The sequence below is a fragment of the Esox lucius genome, chromosome 16 (genome assembly GCF_011004845.1).
Source record: "Esox lucius isolate fEsoLuc1 chromosome 16, fEsoLuc1.pri, whole genome shotgun sequence".
Classification (NCBI taxonomy): Eukaryota; Metazoa; Chordata; class Actinopteri; order Esociformes; family Esocidae; genus Esox; species Esox lucius.
The window spans coordinates 32,385,427-32,408,825 of NC_047584.1; the positions used below are offsets into that span (position 1 = coordinate 32,385,427).

The window sequence follows — 23,399 nt, forward strand, 5'->3', positions numbered from 1 at the left end:
AGCGCATGGTGGACAAAACATGATAAAATATGATACAGAAAGAAAATTCTTCAAAAGTTCCTTCAATTTTTTTATCCATTCCCTCAACTTTATCTGTTCCCTCGATTTACTTTTCATTTAGCTCAATATTGTTTATTCGTTCCCATAATGTTTTATTCCCTTGAATTTCTTTATCTATTGATATTAATGCCCCAGGTATTTTGTCACTTAAACATTCCTCTTCATCCACTGATTGTAAGGTGGTACTATAAGCCTGCTGTTTGTTAAAAGAGGCAGTTGTGTTTGAGAGGCAGGACTGCACTTTTCCCCCTGTCCCTAATTTGTCTGTCTTCCGGCGTTCAGCACTCAGCATCCGATTGTAAGCGAAAGTGAATCTGATCTTTACGCGGTTTCATGATAAAGGTAGGATACAATGTTATCTAATCAATGTTATTCTAAGCTATAATTCTGCTTGAAATTATGTTTGGTGCGCGCGCATGTGTGCGGGAATACGGTGCTTGTGAGGCATGTGAACAAATTTATAATGTTTTCCATTTACTGCCACAATGAAAAGCAGATTGTTAATAAATCATTGCCAAAGCACTGATGCATACTTCGAAAATCCACCAGAAATAGTAGACCATCCGGGAACTTTTGGCCTACTATTTTTAGCATACAATGGTTTGATAAATTAATCTTCTAACATACTAATCTGGCATACAATATAGTATGCATGTACGCGATTTGAGAATCAAATTGATCTATTTCTCTCTCCCTTACAAACACGTGCGCTGTCAACTGGGTTGGCACGACCCCGCAGCCAATACCAAACGAGCGGACCTCTGAGTGTCATTCGACTGACAAGACTCCGTGAACTCTGTCTGACCTTATTTTCTTTTGCATCTTCTCTTTCTAGTGAGTTTTCATATGTTTAATCAAATCACCCCTCTGAGCCTGGGTCCTATCTAGGTTTCTTCCTAAAATTCGACCTTCTTAGGGAGTTTTTCCTAGCTACTGAAATTCAACACTACTGTTGTTTGCGCCTTGGGGTTTAAGGCCGGGTGTCTCTGTAAAGCACTTTGTGACAACTGCTGTTGTAAAAAGGGCTTTATAAATAAATTTGATTGATTGAAATCGAAAAACCTTCCTACATACATCGCAATTCGTGATGTTCTCATGTACAGCTGTAAAATGACCACACGATTCTCCTCTTCCGTTCAGCCATGACATTCATGAATGCTTTGAATGTAGGCCTATGGGTTGGATTGGCGATAAACCCGGGTAGTCAGGGTGCGCGCCGCGGCGCTGTGTGTGAGCAACGCGAATGTTGGTTGTTTGAGTGCACGTTCACAAGCAACAGCAGTGGAACTGGAGAAGCACTTAAGATGTGTTCACGACAACGGAACGTTTTTTTGCACGGAGTGACAGTTATATTCTTTGGTGAAATCGGTGCACCCTAGAAGAAACTGAAACTGGTATCGACCCTAAGTATTAAAGCTAGAATCGATCTTCAAAAACGAGACGTAGTAGTATCGATATTTTAGGAAAGATCCGCCCCTCCCTACATCCTCCCATTTAATTGTTTTTAAAGGGTAACTTTTTTGCGGTTGACCTGTCCTGAGTGGTTCGCAGATATTTTTTTCAGTATTAAAGATAAGGCATTTGTGTCGTGAATGCTCGAATCTAGTGTTTACCCGGCTCTAGTTTACGAATCCTTTGTAAGCATCCTTTAGTTCAATGGATGAGTGGAAACTGGACTATCTCCTTGGGTCCCGCAACTCAGCCTCCCTCCAAAAACCCATCAAACAAAAAAGCCTGCCGTCGGACTCTCTTCAGCAACAGTCCCGAGACGTTATGTTGCGTGAATCCACCTGCTAACACCTTGCTTGTAGATTGGTAAGTTGTCATTATTTGTTTTTGCTTATGTCAGCCAAGCATTAGACTAATGTTGTTGCCAGTCGCGTTTCCCCTTAAGTGGAATAAACAAACAACTTGCTAGGCTACACTGCATACATTTCAGATCTCCCCTGGTTTAAGGTTCATCCAATAATCATATTTTTTCTCTTAACTTCTTACTGTATTGCTTTGATCTTGATTTGAGTTGTCTTAAGGCAATTCCATTTAGTCTTGCCCTCTATGTACTATATGTACTATTGTATTATATTACGTATTGTTGCCTTTTATGTATTATTCCTTTAATAATTCCTTTAAGCAAAGCAAATATGTGTACTGTTGGGGGTACTTAAGGACCATATTTGGGAAACACTGCTTGAAGGAACAACTCGGGGGTAAGTGGACGAAATATGATTTTTGGATGAACTATCCCTTTAATGTTTGTAGATTACTAGCAACTGGTGATGTGCAGTTCGCGAACGATTCGTTCTCTTTAGTGATTTGGGACACACGAGTCCCTTTTTCTAGTACTCTAGTACAATTGTATCGTTCGAACGGTTGGCAGCTCAGATCTCTGATCATCGTCTGTGTACATTTGCAGAGAGAAATGGATCAAGCCAGGAGCATCATAAAGACAGGTTTATTACTAATAATTGGATGCAGGCTAGTGACTAGAGTTAGTTTATTGAGTTAATGACGAATGTAATTTTTTATTTAATTACATTTTTTCTTAAATGTCATTTGCATTGCTTTAAAATCAGGTGTTTTATTTTGAAGGCGACCTTGTAGAAGCTGTTCTGTCTGGCTTTTTTTTTGGGAGATGATGCAAAGTAAAGGGGTGGGTTTTAGAGATAGATAGGATGTTGTCATAAATGACGTTGTATCGTGACTGTATTTTACATCTGGTGGGTCTACGCTTTGATCAAAATATATCAAAATAACAACAAAAGTGGACTAATCTCGGAATCAATTGCGACATCGGTAATGGTCATCAGTAAAACAAGACAATGAGCTGCTACCCGCAAGTGATTTTGAAGGTGCATATTCACAGATGATACGGTCTGCGGAGCTGCAGGAAGTCGCATCGCGGTGCGGCTGCGAAATAATTTCTAGCAATGCCTGTGTTTTTGAGTAAGTAGGGTTAGTTAGCTTTAGTGTAAGGTGTATTTTGCAATTATACCTGCATCCGGTGCCTCACCACCAAGATGCTGTCATTCTACGAATATTGTCTTTTCTGTCTCCGCATTAATAACCATAAATACCGTGTTAAATGTCATAATACACAGGAAACATTATTGGACTACTTAAAAACGAAAACATCAACTTGATATTATAAATAATTTATAGGGAATCGCTATCCCTCAATTTCTTGTGGTTGGTGTTAACATTGATATAATACACCGTGGTGAAGTGTTTTGACGGTCATCATTTGACTGATATTCGGACATTCAACGCTCAGTAGCGCGCAAATAATTTAGGACAATACTGCACAGAAAATCAATTCCGACACGCGTTTTCAAATGGCAGGAGACATTTATGGCGATATTGTAGTGAGTCTTCACATAACCAAAGCACGTCGCAAGGGACCATCAACAAATTGCATTGTCATCATTTTTAAATCTGAACAACTCTTTGACAACTTTACCTATAAACCTCAAACCAATGTTAAACTTTTTAGGAAGAAAGGGGAAATTGGTTGCTTTTTATAGATTACTAGACTATTATATGGATACTATCGATTTGAATATATTTTATATGAAGACATTGAAACATGATGTAGTTTAGAATTACATTAGCTGTCTGATTACATGACCTACATGCTTCAAATCAATGTTGTATACTTCAGAGGGAAGGGGCACACATTGCACATGCAGCCTTTAGTTTCCCAGTTGAGCGCGTCACAATTTTAGAGAGGTATTTGAAACTTTAAAATGTCAGTTGCTTTCTCAACATGACTGAGTATGAGACTGAAACATGATTTTGATGCTAAATGTATTCCTTACATAGAGCAGCTTGTTGCACACCCTTTAGTTTTCCCAAAGAATGAATCCCGATTTAAAAAAATATACATATTTACAGATGTGCAAAAAGTACTCTGCTGTGTTCACCAATTTTGGGAAGTTCCTCACGAAGAGACTTTTAAAAGAATCAGTGTTGATATCGGATCAAAAATAAAATCAGTGGTATCCCCAGTTTATAACATCCTTAACCATCCTTATTAGCCAATTCTAATCGTGTGCAGTACGTACCTGGACATAATTCGACACCAGAAAATCCACCAGCATGTTCTAATGGTGCAGCACATTACCACTCCTCACCATAAATCCACCAGCATGTTCTAATGGTGCAGCACATTACCACTCCTCACCATAAATCCACCAGCATGTTCTAATGGTGCAGCACATTACCACTCCTCACCATAAATCCACCAGCATGTTCTAATGGTGCAGTACATTACCACTCCTATAAATAAATGTTCCCCACTTAAAACTTTTCATTATGCTATTATTGTTGTTATTATTACTGAATGGTATGTGACTGCTGTTTTCCCGTTTCTTCTTGACAAAATCAGTTGGGCCGGTTATGGCGTGACACCGTTGCCATGACGACCTTGGATCACAAGACCGAGCCCGGGCGGCAGAATGGGAGCATCGTTTGGAAGAACCTGTCCAAATATGTGTCGATCTTCCTCGTCCTGGCCCTGTCAGGAATCATTCTTCTTCTGCGCAACATACACACTCTTGAGGTGAGGAGGGAAACGGAGAAGGCATGGTTCTAGGCAGGTTTTGACAAGGGGCCGGCGGTTGGGGGGGGCGGGGTTATGTTCACTCTGGTTCTTATTGGAGCGCAAAAGGTTTGAAGAGGGCATTCGGTGAGGATTGCCACAACTCTGTCTGCCTTTTCTGCTCTGGGGAAACCGGATGTTTTAGTCTTGGTAATAAGGGCACCGCCAGAGATCTAGCCGGCACCCAGCGGTGAATAACCACGTCAGCAGTCAGACGCGCCGGCAGTTCCTCCTCTTCTCCCTCATTTCTTCCATCACCATGATCCTCTGTTATAACCCTCAGCCTCTCTGGGACCTTTTTCCTCTTCTCCCTCATTTCTTCCATCACCATGATCCTCTGTTATAACCCTCAGCCTCTCTGGGACCTTTTTCCTCTTCTACCCGGCAGAAGCTGAACTGCCAAACGGTGTCGACACTCTACCAGGTCCAGAGCAGCATCCACTCTGCCTTCACCCCGGACGGCTCTTCTCTTCTCTACCACAACCACAGCTACTGTGTCCACCTGGGCCAGGAGCCGCTGCCCAAGGAGGCCCAAGAGGAGCGCTACTTGCTGGAGTCCATCGCCTGGCCGGAGGCCCCACCCCGAGATACGCCCCTTCGGCAGACCAGTGACCCGGCCCATAGCCAGTTTACGATCCTGTCAGCGGGGGGCGGTAGAGAGTGGCGCGTCGGGGACCAGCTGGAGGCTCTGGTCCACATGCATGACTTCCAGGGGCATCCCAAGCGCCACGGCGGGGATTTCCTGCTTGCCAGGCTGCATTCCCCGGAGTTAGGGGCAGGCGTGGCGGGGCAGGTGTTTGACCACCGAAACGGGTTGTACTCTGCCATGTTCCCTCTCCTGTGGGAGGGATCTGCGCGAGTGGAGGTTACGCTAGTCCATCCCAGTGAGGCGGTCGCTGTGCTACGACGGTTACGGGAGGAACGGCCCGACCGGGTCTTCTTCAAGAGCCTTTTTCGCTCTGGATTCCTGTCCGAGACCACCATGTGCAACCTGTGCCTGCCGGCCAACCAGCAGCCGCTGTGCAATTACACAGACGCCCACACGGGGGAGCCCTGGTACTGCTACAAGCCCAAGATGTTGGGCTGTGACACGCGGATAAACCACGCCAAAGGAGGCTACCAAAAACACCTGCTTACTAACAAAGAAGCCCTGCTCTTCCAGAGGTGAGTAACTGGTAGACGGGTGCATGTGTGATGTCAGGCCTAGGTGGTGGATGCGCTTCAGCTGGTAGCGTACAATCTGTTTCCGGGTGCCTCTGTAGTCTGCTGCTACTTCTGAAATGTTTTCATGTTGATTTTTCTCAGCGGTGTAAACATCAAAGTCCCTATTCGTGCTTCAGGGTCTGACAGGGTCGTTGTGCAACCGGAAGAGAAAGGTACGTTTAATTCCCCACATTTCTTTAATGACTGTATGCTGTCACCTGGTATGCTGTCACCTGGTATGCTCGACCTGGTAAGTCTTGCCCTGGATTTGTGTGAAACAGGAGTTATTGTTCTTTTGCACATTTTGTCGGACAAAACCAACGTGTAAAACGATGCCGTGGCGTTTTGTCGGGTCTCATTTAGACAAACCGGACGTGGACAGCAGCAGTGGGAGGGTCGTTCCGTCTGGGTTCTACTTCCAAGGGTCTTGGCAAGCGTTGGGCGGCGTCGCCGTGCGCCAATTCAATGACTCCTCCGCCATTACCCAGTGCCTGAAGGGCAAGGTGGTATCCATGTATGGAGACTCCACCGCCAGGCAGTGGTTTGAGTACCTCAACGCCTTTGTTCCAGGTGAGTGCTGTCCCCTCGGGTCTGAGAGGTCTCACTCTGACCTCCGCCGGGTGTTCCAACTCTCCACTCACATCTCCCTCCGTCACAGAGCTGAAGGAGTTCAGCCTCCGCAGTCCCAAGAACGTGGGGCCCTTCATGGCCGTGGACAGCACCCACAACATCCTGCTGCGCTACCGATGTCACGGGCCGCCAATCCGCTTTTCCACGGTGGTCGCCAGCGAGATGCGCTACGTGGCCAACGAGCTGGACGGCCTGGCGGGGGGCCCAGACACAGTGGTGGTCATCAGCATTTGGGCCCACTTCAGCACGTTCCCGGTGGAGGTCTACATACGCAGGCTGCGCCACATTCGGCGCGCTGTGGTCCGCCTTCTGGACCGGGCCCCAGGGACCCTGGTGGTGATGCGGTCGGCTAACCTGCAGGCCCTGGATTCGGAGGTGAGCCTGTACAACAGCGACTGGTTCTCAGCGCAGCTGGACAGCGTACTGAGGGCCATGTTCCGTGGCCTGGATGTCCTTCTGGTGGACGCCTGGGAGATGACCCTCGCCCACCATCTCCCGCACGCCCTCCACCCTCCGCCGGTCATTGTGAAGAACATGATGGACACTATCCTGTCGTACATATGCCCAGTTCGGAGCAAGCGCGCGAGCGGGGATTGGTGGAGACGGAGGGTTAGAGGATGAGAACACAAGCGTGAGTTGGGGTGTGTGGCTGCATTTCCATGGGTTGAATGTTGTCCTGTTACAAAGATGACTTGTTCATTGCTAACATGGCCTGATGTCGGCCCTATCCGCTGTCTGCTTCCTGTGTTTGTGAATCACCGTTGTTAAAGAGACATGAAGGAGATTGCGACAGGATTTTATCTGCAGGTTACCCCTGGTTTTCTCAAAACACCATGGAGTTTCTCCACAACTGTAAACCAAGCCCAATCATGACGAAACGCCAATTAGCATTAGCCAACAGATTAGCTGATCTCTCCTCATTACCGTGTCATGAGATTATGGTCACAGAACACTTGGTCTCCATGCTGTAATCCAAAGATGGATGCAATTGAGATCTGCTGTGCAGGTGAATTTATCACGTTTTATCATTCATTGATGTTAATCAAGTGGTCAATCCTTGCTGCAATAGCCCCCCCACTCTGGGTTTAAACCAGGTGCCCCCCCCTTCCTACTTGTGCTTTAACCAAACGCCCCCCTTAGGGTTTAAACAACCTATGAACACATTTATGCGATAATAATCACAAATTAAACAGTTCAAAAGTTACTTCTTTCCAGGGGTTCTTATTAAAACGGTGGGAATGAAAGTATGGAACAAATAGTTTTCAAAAGGCAGTATTTTAAAAATGTGACAACTGTGAAGTAGGCAGCTATGTCATTGAAGTGTTACCAATGTCAATGTGGACAACAAAGCATATATTTCATTGATAAGCTTCAATTTAGAAAATAATAATCCTGGCATTAGTTTATTTTTTTTGAGACAATGGAAAATTATGACTGCTAGTGCTTTAAACACAAATATAATTACTTGCTCGTACTGTTACAAATTTCAAACATGAATCGTCCAGAGGTTTTGTTACCAGAATTGTGCCAAAAACGATCTGTAATTGTTATCATAGGGACACTTCAACTGTGAGAGAATAAAATCCAGAAAATTACATTTTTAAATAATTAATTTGCATTTTATTGCATGACATAAGTATTTGATCACCTACCAACCAGTAAGAATTCCGGCTCTCACAGACCTGTTAGTTAGTTTTTCTTTAAGAAGCCCTCTATTAACTGCACCTGTTTGAACTGGTTACCTGTATAAAAGACACCTGTCCACACACTCAATCAAACAGACTCTAACCTTTCCACAATGGCCAAGACCAGAAAGCTGTGTAAGGATATCAGGGATAAAATTGTAGACCTCCACAAGGCTGGGATGGGCTACAAGACAATAGGCAAGCAGCTTGGTGAGAAGGCAACAACTGTTGGCGCAATTATTAGAAAATGGAAGAAGTTCATGATGACGTTCATCTTGGTCTGGGGCTCCATGCAAAATCTCACCCCGTGGGGCATCAGTGATCATGAGGAAGGTGAGGGATCAGCCCAGAACTACACGGCAGGACCTGGTCAATGACCTGAAGAGAGCTGGGACCACAGTCTCAAAGAAAACCATTAGTAACACACTACGCCGTCATGGATTAAAATCCTGCAAGGTCCCCCTGCTCCAGCCAGCGCATGTCCAGGCCCGTCTGAAGTTTGCCAATGACCATTGGGATGATCCAGAGGAGGAATGGGAGAAGGTAATGTGGTCTGATGAGACAAAAATAGAGCTTTTTGGTCTAAACTCCACTCGCCATGTTTGGAGGAAGAAGGATGAGTACAACCCCAAGAACACCATCCCGACCGTGAAGCATGTAGGTGGAAACATCATTCTTTGGGGATGCTTTTTTGCAAAGGGGACAGGACGACTGCACTGTATTGAGGGGAGGATGGATGGGGTCATGTATTGTGAGATCTTGGCCAACAACCTCCTTCCCTCAGTAAGAGCATTGAAGATGGGTCATGGCTGGGTCTTCCAGTATGACAACGACCCGAAACACACAGCCAGGGCAACTAAGGAGTGGCTCCGTAAGAAGCATCTCAAGGTCCTGGAGCGGCCCAGCCAGTCTCCAGACCTGAACCCAATAGAAAATCTTTGGAGGGAGCTGGAAGTCCGTATTGCCCATCGACAGCCTCGAAACCTGAAGGATCTGGAGAAGGTCTATATGGAGAAGTGGGCCAAAATCCCTGCTGCAGTGTGTGTAAACCTGGTCAAGAACTACAGGAAACGTATGATCTCTGTAATTGCAAACAAAAGTTTCTGTATCAAATATTAAGTTCTGCTTCTCTGATGTATCAAATACTTATGTCATGCAATAAAATGTGATGTGATTTTCTGGATTTTTGTTTTAGATTCTGACTCTCACAGTTTAAGTGTACCTATGATAGTTATGACAGACTTCTACATGCTTTGTAAGTGGGAAAACCTGCAAAATCTGCAGTGTATCAAATACTTGTTCTCCCCACTGTAATTGCAGATGTATTTAATTGATTGCCTGTTATCCAAATATGGATGCAATTGAGATCTGCTGTGCAGGTGAATTTATCATGTATTGGTCATTCACTGACATTAATCTAGTGGTCAATCCTTATTGCAATAGCCCCCCGTAGGATTTAAACCAACTAAGAGGACATTAATAGTTACAAATAATTATTAAACAGTTCAAAGGGTTATTTTTTCCCGGGGTTCTTTTAAACCTGGTGGGAATGAACGTATGGCACAAATAGTTTTCTAAATGAAGTGTTAAAAAAGAAAATGTGAAACAGGCTGCCATGTCATTAAAGTGTTAACAGCATATCTTTAAACGCTGTGAAAATGTACACATACTCAGTTATTCTTGTTGCCATGGTGCTATTAGTGGTCAACTGTGTGTGTATGTATGTATATGTATGTTGTTGCATATATATAATATCATCAACTTTTATGTCACTAACAACCATTGAAGCCTCTTGTAACTTAAACCCAGTGCCCTTCCTACTCAGTGCTGCGGTGATCACAGACAGAACGAGCACTTGTGTGGTTCACAGGATGTATTCATCTGACGCAGTTGGAATTTCGACTCGCCTTCAAACACGATTGAGAAGGTAGAGGACACACCAGGAAGGAATTCGGACAACATTCTGCTCACATTGTTATTGAAACATTGGATCGGAACAGAGTTTCCTGCACTCAGAATGTGTCACCAACAGGTGGACCACATATTATATACTTGGGAAAACGGAGTTACAGCACTGGCGTTTCACAGAGTAGACATTCCCCAGCGGAATTATGCAAGCACATGCTAGTATACACAGTCAGGGTGTATCTAGCTCAGGGTCCAAGTATTGGTCCTGGAGACGATGGGGTGCACATTTCTGCCCAGGCACACACACCTGATTCAAATTCAAAGACTTGATGACAGGTTGATTACGTCACTCAAGTGTGTAAGTGGGAGGGCAACATTTGAATCAGGAGTAAGTTCAAGGGCAAAAACCAAAACGTGCACCCCTGGGGTCCCCAGGACCAGGAATGGGAAACGCCAATCTAGTTATGCTTGCCTCTGATCTGGTTCCTGCTTGATTTAGTCCAATTAGCTTAATTTGTCTCCTATTGGAAACTGCTTTGTTTGGTAATGGGTTGTTTGTACAATTTCTTGGTATCTTTGCTCATGCCTTGGCTTGTACCACAGCTGAACTGCTTTAACCTAGTACGTTAAGCCAAACAGTACAATAAATACTATGTTTCTTGGTACCTTACCACAAATTGGCACAATTCATGTCTTCCTTTGAACAATTGCGGTAGTGATTGGTGATTTTATAAAGGGGATAGAGCATTTCATGAGAGCTACAGTGATGAATTTTGCAAATTTGAACATTGAATGTTTTCAGACTTTGTCCAAAACCTAAAAGTAAATAAACAGAACCTGACTGAATAATTGACACACAGTATTGTTATACTTGATGCATTTAATGAAAAGTTGTGCCACACCCAATGTCCCTCAGTGATAAAATTACCTCCCCCATTACAGAACAGCTGGTTATTCTACCTTTTAGTTGCAATAACAACACTTTTTTTGTAATAATTAGTCTCACAGATGCTGTAGAGAAATTGTCACACTTCCAGTGCTGCTATTACTAATTTGTGAATTATTTTTAATGATCTGCTCTTTCTAGTTCCTGCCACCACATCCCTTCCCTGATACGGACCAGAGGTCCCTTAAATGAGGGCAGGTGTTCCAGAGGCAGCAAAGCATCCTCAAAATATCACAGGACACAAAACATTTGACTCATCTGCCCATAGAACATTCTTGATGAGTCTTGACAGGTGCTTTCCAGGTGTGATGTGGCTCGATTTTATTTTGAACCTTATAAATCGTTTTTTTAAAGCCATGCTTTGCAACAGTGGGTTCTTCTGACAGGCAGACCTCAAGCTGCCAGGGGTGAGTCCTCTGCTTTACTCCCTGACTGTTAACACTGGGGTCCCCCAGGGATGTGTCCTCAGTCCTCTGCTTTACTCCCTGACTGTTAACACTGGGGTCCCCCAGGGATGTGTCCTCAGTCCTCTGCTTTACTCCCTGACTGTTAACACTGGGGTCCCCCAGGGATGTGTCCTCTGCTTTACTCTGACTGTTAACACCGGGGTCCCCCAGGGTTGTGTCCTCTGCTTTACTCCCTGACTGTTAACACTGGGGTCCCCCAGGGATGTGTCCTCAGTCCTCTGCTTTACTCCCTGACTGTTAACACTGGGGTCCCCCAGGGATGTGTCCTCTGCTTTACTCTGACTGTTAACACCGGGGTCCCCCAGGGTTGTGTCCTCTGCTTTACTCCCTGACTGTTAACACTGGGGTCCCCCAGGGTTGTGTCCTCTGCTTTACTCCCTGACTGTTAACGCTGGAGTCCCCCAGGGATGTGTCCTCAGTCCACTGCTTTACCCTGTTGATCCGTGATAACGCAGCTGCACCGTCTTGAAGATCCTGCTCAGCTACATCTCAGACTAGGATGTAGATGGCTTTGCAGGTCCATTCAGCTGGTACTGATGACCACTCTCAACCATCAGACCTGTAGACAGCCTCATGATTGGGTGGTTTGAGTGGTATAGGGAACAGTCTACCGCATCACTTTTTACTACTCTAATTGCATAGATGCGAGAGCTGTAAGGCATTTTGAGGTTTTGTGATATATTGCCAATATGCCACGGCTAAGTGCTGTGTCCAGCATCCAGGACCATAATTGAATGAGTGCTGTCTTATATATGATGAAACGTTTTTCTAGTAATTGAAGTTTGTAATAGCATTTAGGCACCACTGATTTTGTTGTAGGATTAATATACCACAGCTATGAGCCCCCCAACATATGTATTTAAGGGCTTCGTGTTTGGACTGCAGCCACAGTGAGGTGTCACCCTTGAATTTCCTGTTCCAGTATCTGATTAAAGTCTGTGTGAAGTGTTAACTCTTTCCTAGGGGCCCGGCTGTAGCCTGCAGATGTTATTGTTACGCTGCAACCCCTCTGCTGTACCCCCAGCTCCCTCTTTCACAAGACACAGTATTAATCAACAATAAAGACACTTGTTTTGTTTACAATATTCACTTGAGTATCCATTTTATTCCCTTCCAAAATCTATACTTTTCCTTAAAAAACAAAACAAATTCCTTCCATAGTGCATCACTTCTAATCAGAGCATTAATTTCTCTGGGGGAAAAGCAAAGATATGATTTATGGTTGTAGTTAGCTTTGGCAAAAACATCTACATCGAAAACAACACTCAAAAGACGCAGACCATTATATATAAAAGTACATACTCAAAGTCAATCACACCTAATCAATGTGGTTGCAGGAACAGGGCTTGTTGGAGCACCTTCAGTTCACCAACATTAGGACCATTAAAGACTGACTTCACACTGCTGATGGATGTTGGGGGTTAAAAAAAACAAAACAAGCTAAGCATTTCATTACGTCTCAACTCTAGCATTAACAGCATCAACAGGGGATCAGTGACAACATCTAGAGGAAAAGTCAACGGTAAGGAGTGTTTTTGAATACATTAAAAGAAGTGCTGTTCATATCGATTTAAAACTCCCAGGCTCCTCAGTTCAGGCTGCAGGGCTACGTACCAGCTCAGACATTGAGGGGAGTGTAACCTGAGATACAGCTCGACACAAAAGAGAAAGAAGTCAGCTGGCGATAAAATACGCTGGAAAATAAACGAGGAAATAAACAAACTGATTTGTTGATATTATGCTTGACTATCTGATGGAAGCATATACTAGTCAGGACATTGTGAGGTCCAACAGTCAGGCACTATAAGTGTTTGTACATTAACGTTCCGAAAAAGGGTCTACCTCTGTTTTCTGAAACCAAACGGTTTCTCTCAGGACCAGTTAGAAAAATGCGTAGGGGAAGGTGTTTAGAATAACACAAACTGTCAGAGAACAATGACAATAGGGTGGTATTTAGGATATTGGGGCATTTGTTTATGGCTCATTTAACGGAGCGAAAGATAGGACAGAGTTTCAGCCAAACAAGCCAACTCTATCCCATGCAGAGGAACCATGTGCACCAGATTCAGCTGGTTGGACCAGTGGACTCTTAAACCACAAACTGACTTTCTTGTATTTCATCTATCATTTCCAGTGCTTTTTGCAATGGGAGTTTGACATTCGTGGACAAGTGCCTACCTAAAGAATGTCCATCGGTTTCCAGAAACTGAAAGCGTAGACGAGTGGCCGAGGTTTGTCTTTGGTTTATATTTAGAGAATGGGGTAGATTCCAAATCCCTTTTAAGCACCCCATCTCTTAGCATTCACACGGTTCCCCTTTATCAAGAAAGCATAAGTAGCCCCAGACACGCATGTCTTCCTCTGGTGTACAAGGACAGAACTATGTTAGACACTCTCCTGAGGACACATCTCAAGTCTCCTGAGACTAGTGGGAGTTTCTATTCTGATGCTGCTCCTTAATCAAGAACTGGACATCATGAAATTCAGGGAACATCTAGCAGAAACAAAAGCATCGTTTTTTTTTCTTTTTTCCAAATACAAAAATACTTGTACAAAAATTTGAGACGACAGACCAAGAATAATCCAGCCGAAATAACAGCGGTTTGGCACACCCTGGAGGGGGATTTACATAGAGCTGCATGGCGCGAATAGAGGACTTGAGAAAGTAGCAAAGTAGGATTGAGATGCACCCTTCAAAAGAAGACAGAGGCCCAGCCGTTCATTGTGTGACTTTGACCATGAGTGTTGCCAATAACTTAGTATTTAAGATCGAGCGCTCGTGCTGGACCAGACCTAGAAAGCTCAATCTAGGGTGGCGTCGGGGCCCGGAGTGCTTCAGAGGTTTGCTGACTGAGGACCACAGTTGGATAACATGAACTGTTTGTCACTGGATTCAGTATCAATCACATTACATACAATAGATTCCAAGGCAATAGAATATAGAAATGTACAAATAGAATGTACAGTATAGTACAGACAGTTTCCTTAATTAATACAGGACATGCTGTGGCACTGTAATGGAGACATATGATTGTTGGCGAAGAGGGCAATGAAAGCCATGTGAGGTATCAAACGACCAAAGCCTGACACACTGATTGGTGCTGGCTAACCATTGGCCATTTCCTACTGAGGTGTGCATCCTATTGATTTTCATTTCTTTCTGGAGTGTTTCTTATTGATAACCTGACTGCAGAAGGGGGGGGCTCCTCTGCCCAGGCACCGCCCAGATCAGCTGACCACATCTGCTAGCGCGATCGAGTGGCCGACGGCACAGCCAAAAAGCACCGGCAAGCAAACCATCAGTTGATGCCTGCAATGCCTGAATTGGGGGGGGGGGGGGTCCGGTGAGTGATGATTGGGGAGATTAGGGGAGCGCTGGATAGGAGGGCGGAGACATAACTGGTCGCGTCACCCCTTGTGCTGTACTGAGAGGGATCGAACAATGGAGGCGCAGCGAGGGAGGTGGCTGATGGGAGATGGAGTTCAGATGTTCTGGACCGCCATGGCGTCTTGGGGCCATTCGTAGGAGTCCTGGATGAAGGAGTCATAGTTGGGACTGTAGACATGGGAGAGAACAAACGCCTCCTTGTCTTTGGGCTCCGGATACAGGGAGGCGATGTTGTGTCTGTATGCGTAGTCCACCACCTGAGGAACAGGGCGAGGAAGTACATACACAGTTTGACAGGACGCTGTAGTCTCGCCCTGGTGACAGCAAGCATCTCCTCGCGGTGAAATCTGTGCGGTTGTGGGTATGCAACGCTGGCGGTGACGAGCGTTCTGTGTCTTACCTTGACGGCGATCTTAAAGGAGACCTCTCTGATACCACTTAGGGGGGGGTAGAGCCTCCCCTCGGCCAGGTTCTCCTCGGTTACCATGTCAGCTATGGCCTGGGAGGGACACAGGGAATGACAACGGTCAACCTTCGGTCAACCTTCGGTCAACCTTCGGTCAACCTTCGGTCAACCTTCGGTCAACCTTCGGTCAACCTTCGGTCAACCTTCGGTCAACCTTCGGTCAACCTTCGGTCAACCTTCGGTCAACCTTCGGTCAACCTTCACCAGCCCCACTGACAGTTGGGTGATTCTGCTGAACGGTTACGGTTACCTCTGCAGTGGTGAGGAAGATGTCGTCTGAGATTTGGCGCACCCCGCAGGCGATGACCCCGAGCGCCACGCCAGGGAAGACGTAGGCGTTGTTCCCCTGACCGGGGATGAAGGACCGCCCATCAGCTAAGGTCACCTTACTAAAGGGGCTACCGCTCGCAAAGATGCCCCGCCCCTGGGAGACAGGAAACAACAGGGGGAATAAAAGGCCAGAGAGCAAAGGGGATGGAGCATTCATTCCACCTCAGGTCATTCTATTTCCAAGACGGTTTACTGAGCGAGCGAACGTTGTGCCGTACCTCCGTCAGCGTGTAACACTGCTCAGCCGTACACTCCGCCTTGCTGGTGGGGTTGCTCAGGGCGAAGATGATGGGCCTCTCGTTGAAGGCCGCCATGTCCTTGATGATCTTCTCGGTGAAGGCACCTCCAATGGCCGCCACTCCTGCAGACAGAAGAAATAGGGTGTGTGAGAAGAAACCACCCTGTGTTCCAGAGACCCTGTCCCATTTGCATTTCTGGGCTATTTCCTAAGGTAGTTTATACAGTGACTTTCTGAAGCAGTGTTCTGCCAAGTTGCCCTCAGAATGGCTTCAGTTCCACAGGTTTGCCGATATGCCAGAACGATTACTGACCAATGATGGCGGTGGGTTTAATGGCATGGACCACTTCCTCCAGGGTTTTGATGTGGGGGTGGTCGTGGGCAAACTCCTCCTTCTCATGGTTCAGGTTTCCTCTGCCCTGTGGGTCACACAGCAACGTGACACTCCGACGCCAGACAGCACAACATTACGTCTGCCAAACTGCTTCTGCTTTATCTTCATATGTACGGTCTTCAACCCAGTACTGACTTTTGTTGATAACTAATTCATTGATTAAAATGCACATACTACTACGCGGTGGTTGTTTCACCTAGCTCTGTTGAAATGTATCCATTTACTCTGGATAAGTTGCTCTGGATAAGAGCGTCTGCTAAATGACTGAAACGAATGTTGCTAATTAAACTGACTGGAATTATTACCGACTCTACATGGCAGTGAAGACTGGTAAATATAACGTCTGAGGGTTGTGTACCAATGCATCCGACAAACCCGGTCCTTGTAATGAAGGTATTGAGGTGCCACCTGTGATGACAGCTTAGGTGTGATGTCATGAGGTTGTTGTGTTACCTTGACGATGAGGCCCCGGGAGTCGACCATCCAGATTTTCTTTGCGGCGTCTGTGGCAGACACGCCCTCTTTCGCCATGGCCATGATCAGTAGATGGGCGATTCCCAGTGCTGCCTGGGTAAAATAAAAAACACAAGGTCAGTCCCATGATGCATCCTGCTGCCAAGCATCTGAACCAATCAGTGCCACTCATCGATGATCAAGCCACTCAATGTTCAGCCTTGTGGGACCCTCCAAGATTGAGGGATTTGAATGTGGAAAATAATAAAATAATTACACATCCAGACCAAAGCGGGAGGTTTTTGCTGTTCGCAAATGTCCCAGAATGCACTTTCACAATTTATCTAATGAGTCCCGCTTGTCTACTAACCTCTCCTGCCCCCTGGAACACAAAGGTATGATCTGCCAGTTTGTTCTTGGTGATCTTCAGAGCAGCCAAGATCCCTGCTACGGCAACCGACGCTGTGCCTGGGAAACGGGCGGTTTGGGAACGAGACGAGCACATGGGAAAAAGGGATGAAACACAGGACTGGTTTTAAAGTTGTGCACAGAATGGCCAGTAGAGGACATCAATGAGCCACAACGCCTCCAACTACCGGGCCTCTTAACCGCGCTCATGTCTTCTCATCTCCTTAAAACCCAGAGCTAGAAGTCCCTCAAGGGGTGCGTTAATGAGATTAGGTTTCTGGGACGCTGGAGCAGATTCGGAACAGGGCCAGAGAGAGAACCTCTGGGTTCAGAACCAGCCCAGAAAGGACCACAGTACCTTGGATGTCGTCGTTGAAGGTGCAGTAGTGTTTGCGGTATTTGTTGAGGAGGCGGAAGGCGTTGGAGTTGGCGAAGTCCTCAAACTGAATCAGACAGTTCATGCCATACTTGTCAGTGACTGCCTGCATGAACTCATCAATGAGGTCATCGTACTCCTTTCCTCGGACCCGTCGGTGCTTCAGGCCGATGTACAGGGGGTCGTCCCGGAGAGCCTGATCAAATCAGAAAAAACAAATCACCCCATGTGACAAGGACTTCTAGGAAACAAGGGAAGTTACATGAAAAGTTACAATCAAGCTGTGAATTCCAAATCGACCTCTGACCCTGACACACCAACAGGAGAGTCTAGGGGGAGGAGTTAGGGGAACATTCTAGAGACCCTACGCAGATCTCAGGGTCATTTAACTACCCGAAACACATTTACTACATGAGCTTCTGCTTTTTCTAGTGTGTCAGGATCAACAGATAGGGAACATGACGTGGGCCTGCGGAGATCCATCAGGCCCGCATGTTTCCTGACAGAGTGTCCCAGTCGAGGCACCTGGTTGTCAGTGCCCACGTCCAGCAGCACTGGCAGACACTGCTGGGGTGGAACTCCTCCGCATGCCGTGTACAGGGCCAGCTTGCCCACGGGGATGCCCATGCCGTAGCTGCCCAAGTCGCCCAGACCCAGGATCCGCTCACCGTCCGTCACCACGATGGCCTGGGGGAAAACGCGCGCACACACACACACACACACACACACAGTCTGGTAACAGCTCGACGCGTATTGTGTCCGCCTACACAGCATGACAGCCTCACAGGGTACATATGTTAGAGAGTGTGTGTGTGTGTGTCACCTTGATGTTCTCCTCAGGCCAGGAGTTGAGCATGGTGGCAATGTGGCCTCTGTCGTGGATGGTGATGAAGAGACCACTGAGGAAGACACAGGAAACACACTTCAGGACCTCTGAGCAACAGTTGTGTGTGTGTGTGTGTGTGTGTGGGAGTCACACCTACCGTGGTCTCCTAAAGGCCAGTCCGTACTGTTGGCAGGCCAGTCCTACAGTGGGAGTGTAGACGATGGGCATGAACTCCTCTACATCAGACGTCAGCAAACGGTAAAACAATTTCTCATTCCTGTCCTGCAGAGTCATCAGCAAGATGTACCTGAGACAGACATGGTGAGAGAGAGAGACAAAGAGACAGACATGCAGAGAGAGAGACAGAAATGGAGTCAACCACAAGGCAGATTGTATTGTATTTATTCCAGAAAAATTCATTATTGGGTAGTGTGTGTAGATTGACAGAATTTGTTTTTTAATCAATTATGTATTCAATCTACAACAAATATTTTCTTTAGAGAAGGTGAAGAGGTCTGAATGGGCACTGGATTCCTCTGGATGTTTCATCCAAAGCAAATTAGTCAATTAATCTTTAGCCAACAAGGTAAGACCCCAGCATATCGCAGCATTGCGCTGTGTGCGTGCGCGTTTCATCTGTTTGCGCTGTGTGTGTGCGTGTTTCAGCTGTTTGCGATGTGTGTGTGTGTACTTGTCAAGGGGGTTGCGTCCCTCGTAGCTCTTCATGACGCGGAGCACCTGGACGTCCTGGGAGAGGAAGACGGGGGGCAGGAGACCATGGATGCCCAGCTGCAGGCGCTCCTGCAGGGTGAACGCCATGCCCTGACGGGGGTAAGAAGACCACAACAGCAGGATCAACAGGAGTTCCAAAGTCAGGACACCATCACATTTTGTTCCACTGGTCAAGATAGCGGTTGTGGTAAACATGAACAAACACCTAGTTTTCGGGCCTTTAGGATGACTGTCTTTAATAAAAAGAAATATATTTTTATTTTTTGTGATTTTCGATAAGCACTGGGACATGATTAAGTGAAGACAGAAGCCTTTGATCACTAGGCTGTCTGGGTCTTCGTGGTCTGGGTCTGGTTTCTACCGCTCTGTAATGAAAGAATTCTGCCAGTCTCCCCGCACGATCTATTTATTCTACCCAATAGGAAAGGAGACTGGATTCCCACCCCTGGAAATTCTTTCCTGAATGGAAACAACAACTCCTGCTGACAGAGACGACTTCATTGAGCATAAATCCCTGTTAAAAGCATTTTCAGGAATGTGATGGTGAAAACACTACCAATCACTGGGTTGTAATGTGTAACTTGGAACGGTGGTTTGGTTTCCATTCATAACAAAACACCTATTAATGTCAATGACAAGGACACTATTCTAAATATACATAACGGAACCCAATCAACGTATTCATTGTAGGAATTCTATGGTTACAGATGTGGGATTAGGACTGAACTTGAGTGCCATGACACAGCAATCTATGCTAAGCTAACTGTCTGATGGGGCAATTATTCAGAAAGTTAACAAAGCTTCAGCAAAGCTAACCTAGCCTAACCGCCCTCACACATCCACCCCACCAAAAAATAATATAATATATATATATATATGCTTTGAGTGAATTTCCTCACAAAAATTGCTGACTGGCATTTTTAACAATGGACACTTCCTCCATAGTTCTGTCCTTCCACAATCAACTCAATGACCTAGAACATCCTGGAGAAGTGTCCCATGACTCATTAAATAAAAGATATCTCCGGGCATTTTATGTCTTTATTCATAGAGCAGATAAAGAGGTAAGATCGATGGGCGGGTATGCTGGAATCTAACCCGCGCTTCAGAATTGTGCGCGCAACGGTAGCAGACACCAGGATCACTTGACCTCCCGCCCGATTTCGCATATCAGGATACGTATAAAAGCACTCTCCAAATGCGGTTTCGTGTGTAACTACTCCCATGTCGCTTTTCACTCCAAATAATAAAACCTCAGAATTGGCTGGTTATGAAGCCAAGTGTTGGACAGAAAACCTACACTCGGGTTTTCCAGGAACAGGAATGTAGAGCACGGCTACGATCATAAGGCCCATTTGAACTCACCCACAGGGGCAAACATGATCAGAATCAAAACCACTAAAATTTCACAATTGCTTGCATTTTACCACAACTGCCCACACCTCACAACCACCCACCCACACACCCACCCACCCACCCCTTAAGCGCGATTCAGTTGGCAGCTAGATCAGCTAAACAGTAACCCAAAGGTTGCTGGTTGGAATTCCAAGCCGTCAAAGGGACACGTTGCTGTGCTGTCCAAGAACAAGGACGTTAACCCTAATTACTCCAGGGGCGCTGTGCCTTTGGAACAGGGAGGGTTTGGGTCACATGCAGAAGCCAGATCTGTGTGGGGCCTTGCGTGTAAAATTTCTACTTTTGTCCTTGGTCACACTCCCTAAAAGCTCTAATCAATGGGAACTTTGATTAATCTGATACTTGGCCTCAATAAAACAGTAAAACGCCCTCGCACAATGGACTCACACAATCAGCCTCTCTCAATGGACTTGTATGTTTATTGCCCAGTGGACATTTGATGTTAAATTAGCCTACCTTCTGCTTTGGAAAACATCATTACCAACAACTGAAGTCCATCCAGCCGCTTGCATACAGCGACACAGTCACCAATGGAGGACTAGTTGAGTATTGGTTGTGACGTCTTTGTGTTCTCTCTCATGTGTCTGTTTATAGTGCAGTTCCTCATTTCCTTAGGGGCTCAAGTGATGAAGCTTCAGAAAAATAAGAAACTCCCTGTATTTTCTGGCATTCACTCAGTTTGAGTGAATCGGGGCTTGTTGCGTGACTCACCCTAAAGACATCAAGTGAAACCACACTGGATCCAATCCAGTGTGATTCATTACCAGGCAGCCAGTGTGTGCTGAATACATTTATTTTGAACATGCATAAACCAGAAAATTGTCTCCACTACTTTGCGCTGTCCATTTTATCTCCAGTTTCTGGACAAATGGGAAGCACAACCAGAAGAGTATGTTAAATGATAATCATGTTTGACATTTAGGCTGGTGGAGACAATTGCATGTTTTCTCTGGAGATTTGTTTCAGACTGATTATCCATGGAGAAACCAAGTAAGCGGTCTGATGTCTAGGCAACTCCCTCCCCTCTTCACCTTAATAACTAACATGTGCACACATCTACATTTGGGGTGTTTAACTCTCTCCCTTCTCTAGAGGTCAGGATCCTGCTGTTTTTCTGTTCTACCTGGTAAATTGACTGTACCCAGCGTTTGAGGACTAACAGAACCCCTGGCTAGAAGGCAATAATTGAAGAAAGCCCCCCCCCCCCAAACAATGGACGTGACTTTACTTATTCTAATGTACGAAGTGATGTGTATGCAGTGTCCCAGGACTTACCAGGGGTGGAACTTTAATAGGTTAGTGGCACCCATGGCAGCCAATCAGAGTTTATCTTATGGTTGAAAACATTATGCCAGCAGAATAAAGTTATATTATGTTTTGCTAGATACTATTGATTAGACATTGAAGCAATAAACATGCATATATTTGTTTTTACCAAAGTAATAGTGTGGGGGGGGGGGGGGTAATTTAACCATTGTTGCAAGATGCTGATGTTTTATGCACAAATAGGATATTTATAACGACAGTGCGCAGGCAAAAATGGGCTTGGGCGGGTCGATTTACAGACAGGATTGAATAGAAACAGCATTTGTGTGTTTTTTATGTGGAGTCCCCAGGTGGATTGGCCAGTATATTATCAGTACATTATGGCAACCTGGATGTAACGTTGGATCTTGTCGGCTCGTATGCTAAGGATCTGAAGCGTGGAAAATGGCTAGCTTAAGTAACAAAACAAAGAAATTGTCTCTCTCTCCGCCGCTAAGGTTCGCACCCAGAGAACGTTAAGCTCCGCCCCTGGGGCTTACCTTGTTCAGGTGGGGGTTTCTTGTGATGTCATAGCCTCGCTTCTTGGTGCTGACACTGCCCTTGCTGCCCGAGCCCGAATGAAACACTCGGACAGTTTCTAGGACGGTCGCACGGGTCATGGTGACAGGGTGACCCGGTCCGCCTGCGAGGACCCTCATGGCGCCCGCTGTCGTACGTCTGCATAACGACAACACACTCCTGCCTGGAAGAGCGTTCATGTTTCCTGTGAAGAGAGGCGGTGTGAGGGATAACGTTATGTTCGGCCCGAGTGGAAAATAATATCGGTTTAAAAGAGACAGACAACCGAGAATACAATGCACGCAAACATGCAGAAAATCCAGTCCATCCTACAGTTAGCGTCCACCTACAGTAACGTAAACATTCTTTAAGGCCCCGTAATTAACCAAAATGCACTAACTTAATGCTAGGCGTTGAGGCCAAATCTTTAATTCTACCCTCTTAGAAGGTAAACAACAGGTGCGTTTATAATTGTGGTGGTGCTGGCGGCAGTGTAAATTCGATCGGTGTTTATCAGTGTCTCTCCTAACGTACAAGTTCATTTAGCATCTAGTTGCGCGAGTGGGTTACGATGAGCCATAAGCCGGGACTCTAAATATAGGCAGTAGCAAACACGCGTTATTTACAAAACAAACTGCGTACCTGAAAATGGGTTAACGCTATCCTTTTATTCCTAGCCTCAAAAAGCGTCAATCTTCATCGGGTTTCAGGGCCTGGTCAGAAGACGCCGGTCTCACCGTCGCAAATGTTTTTATCAATTGATGCCGAAGAAACCAGTCTGAACGCTGATACCAGCTTTTCTGACTTCACTTCCCAATGAATCTTGAGAGGAACCGCCCGTTTCGTCTGGACAATCCAATCAGATAAAGCGAAATGTAGTTCATCGCATTTCGCGACCAAACAAAAATATTTGGACCCTCCCTAACCACCATCGCTACGCTCCACCCCCTCTACTCAAGTTTCTTTACTGTATGTTATTTCCGATGAAATTATTTGTACAATTCGTCGAATCAAAACAATGACCACTAGAAAATGTTTGATTTCTGGTGGTT

At 45.7% G+C, this 23,399-nt stretch overlaps 2 protein-coding genes across 6 annotated transcripts; one reads left to right on the forward strand and one right to left on the reverse strand.

The window, feature by feature from the left end:
• Positions 1 to 55: 55 nt before the first annotated feature.
• Positions 56 to 8,101, forward strand: nxpe3 (neurexophilin and PC-esterase domain family, member 3). Of its 5 annotated transcripts, none has more exons than XM_010880480.3 (6): positions 56 to 402; positions 4,445 to 4,618; positions 5,046 to 5,821; positions 5,963 to 6,033; positions 6,224 to 6,430; positions 6,519 to 8,101. In XM_010880480.3, exons 1-6 carry the CDS (start codon positions 394 to 396, stop codon positions 7,109 to 7,111), a joined length of 1,830 nt encoding a protein of 609 aa, XP_010878782.1. In that variant the 5' UTR covers positions 56 to 393; the 3' UTR covers positions 7,112 to 8,101. The 5 variants fall into 5 exon arrangements, with proteins under 5 accessions (XP_010878782.1, XP_010878784.1, XP_010878781.1 ...); XM_010880482.3 differs by lacking the exon at positions 56 to 402 and adding an exon at positions 1,044 to 1,875; XM_010880479.4 differs by lacking the exon at positions 56 to 402 and adding an exon at positions 2,282 to 2,909.
• Positions 8,102 to 12,567: 4,466 nt separating this feature from the next.
• Positions 12,568 to 23,207, reverse strand: me3 (malic enzyme 3, NADP(+)-dependent, mitochondrial). The gene is made up of 14 exons (XM_010880484.5): positions 22,990 to 23,207; positions 22,329 to 22,552; positions 19,067 to 19,197; positions 18,533 to 18,682; positions 18,373 to 18,448; positions 18,075 to 18,236; positions 17,532 to 17,745; positions 17,136 to 17,233; positions 16,766 to 16,879; positions 16,232 to 16,337; positions 15,899 to 16,041; positions 15,601 to 15,774; positions 15,285 to 15,383; positions 12,568 to 15,141 (listed from the first exon to the last, which is right to left on the reverse strand). The coding sequence occupies exons 2-14, from the start codon at positions 22,545 to 22,547 to the stop codon at positions 14,980 to 14,982; spliced, it is 1,848 nt and encodes a 615-aa protein (XP_010878786.1). The 5' UTR covers positions 22,548 to 22,552; positions 22,990 to 23,207; the 3' UTR covers positions 12,568 to 14,979.
• Between the last annotated feature and the right edge of the window lie 192 nt (positions 23,208 to 23,399).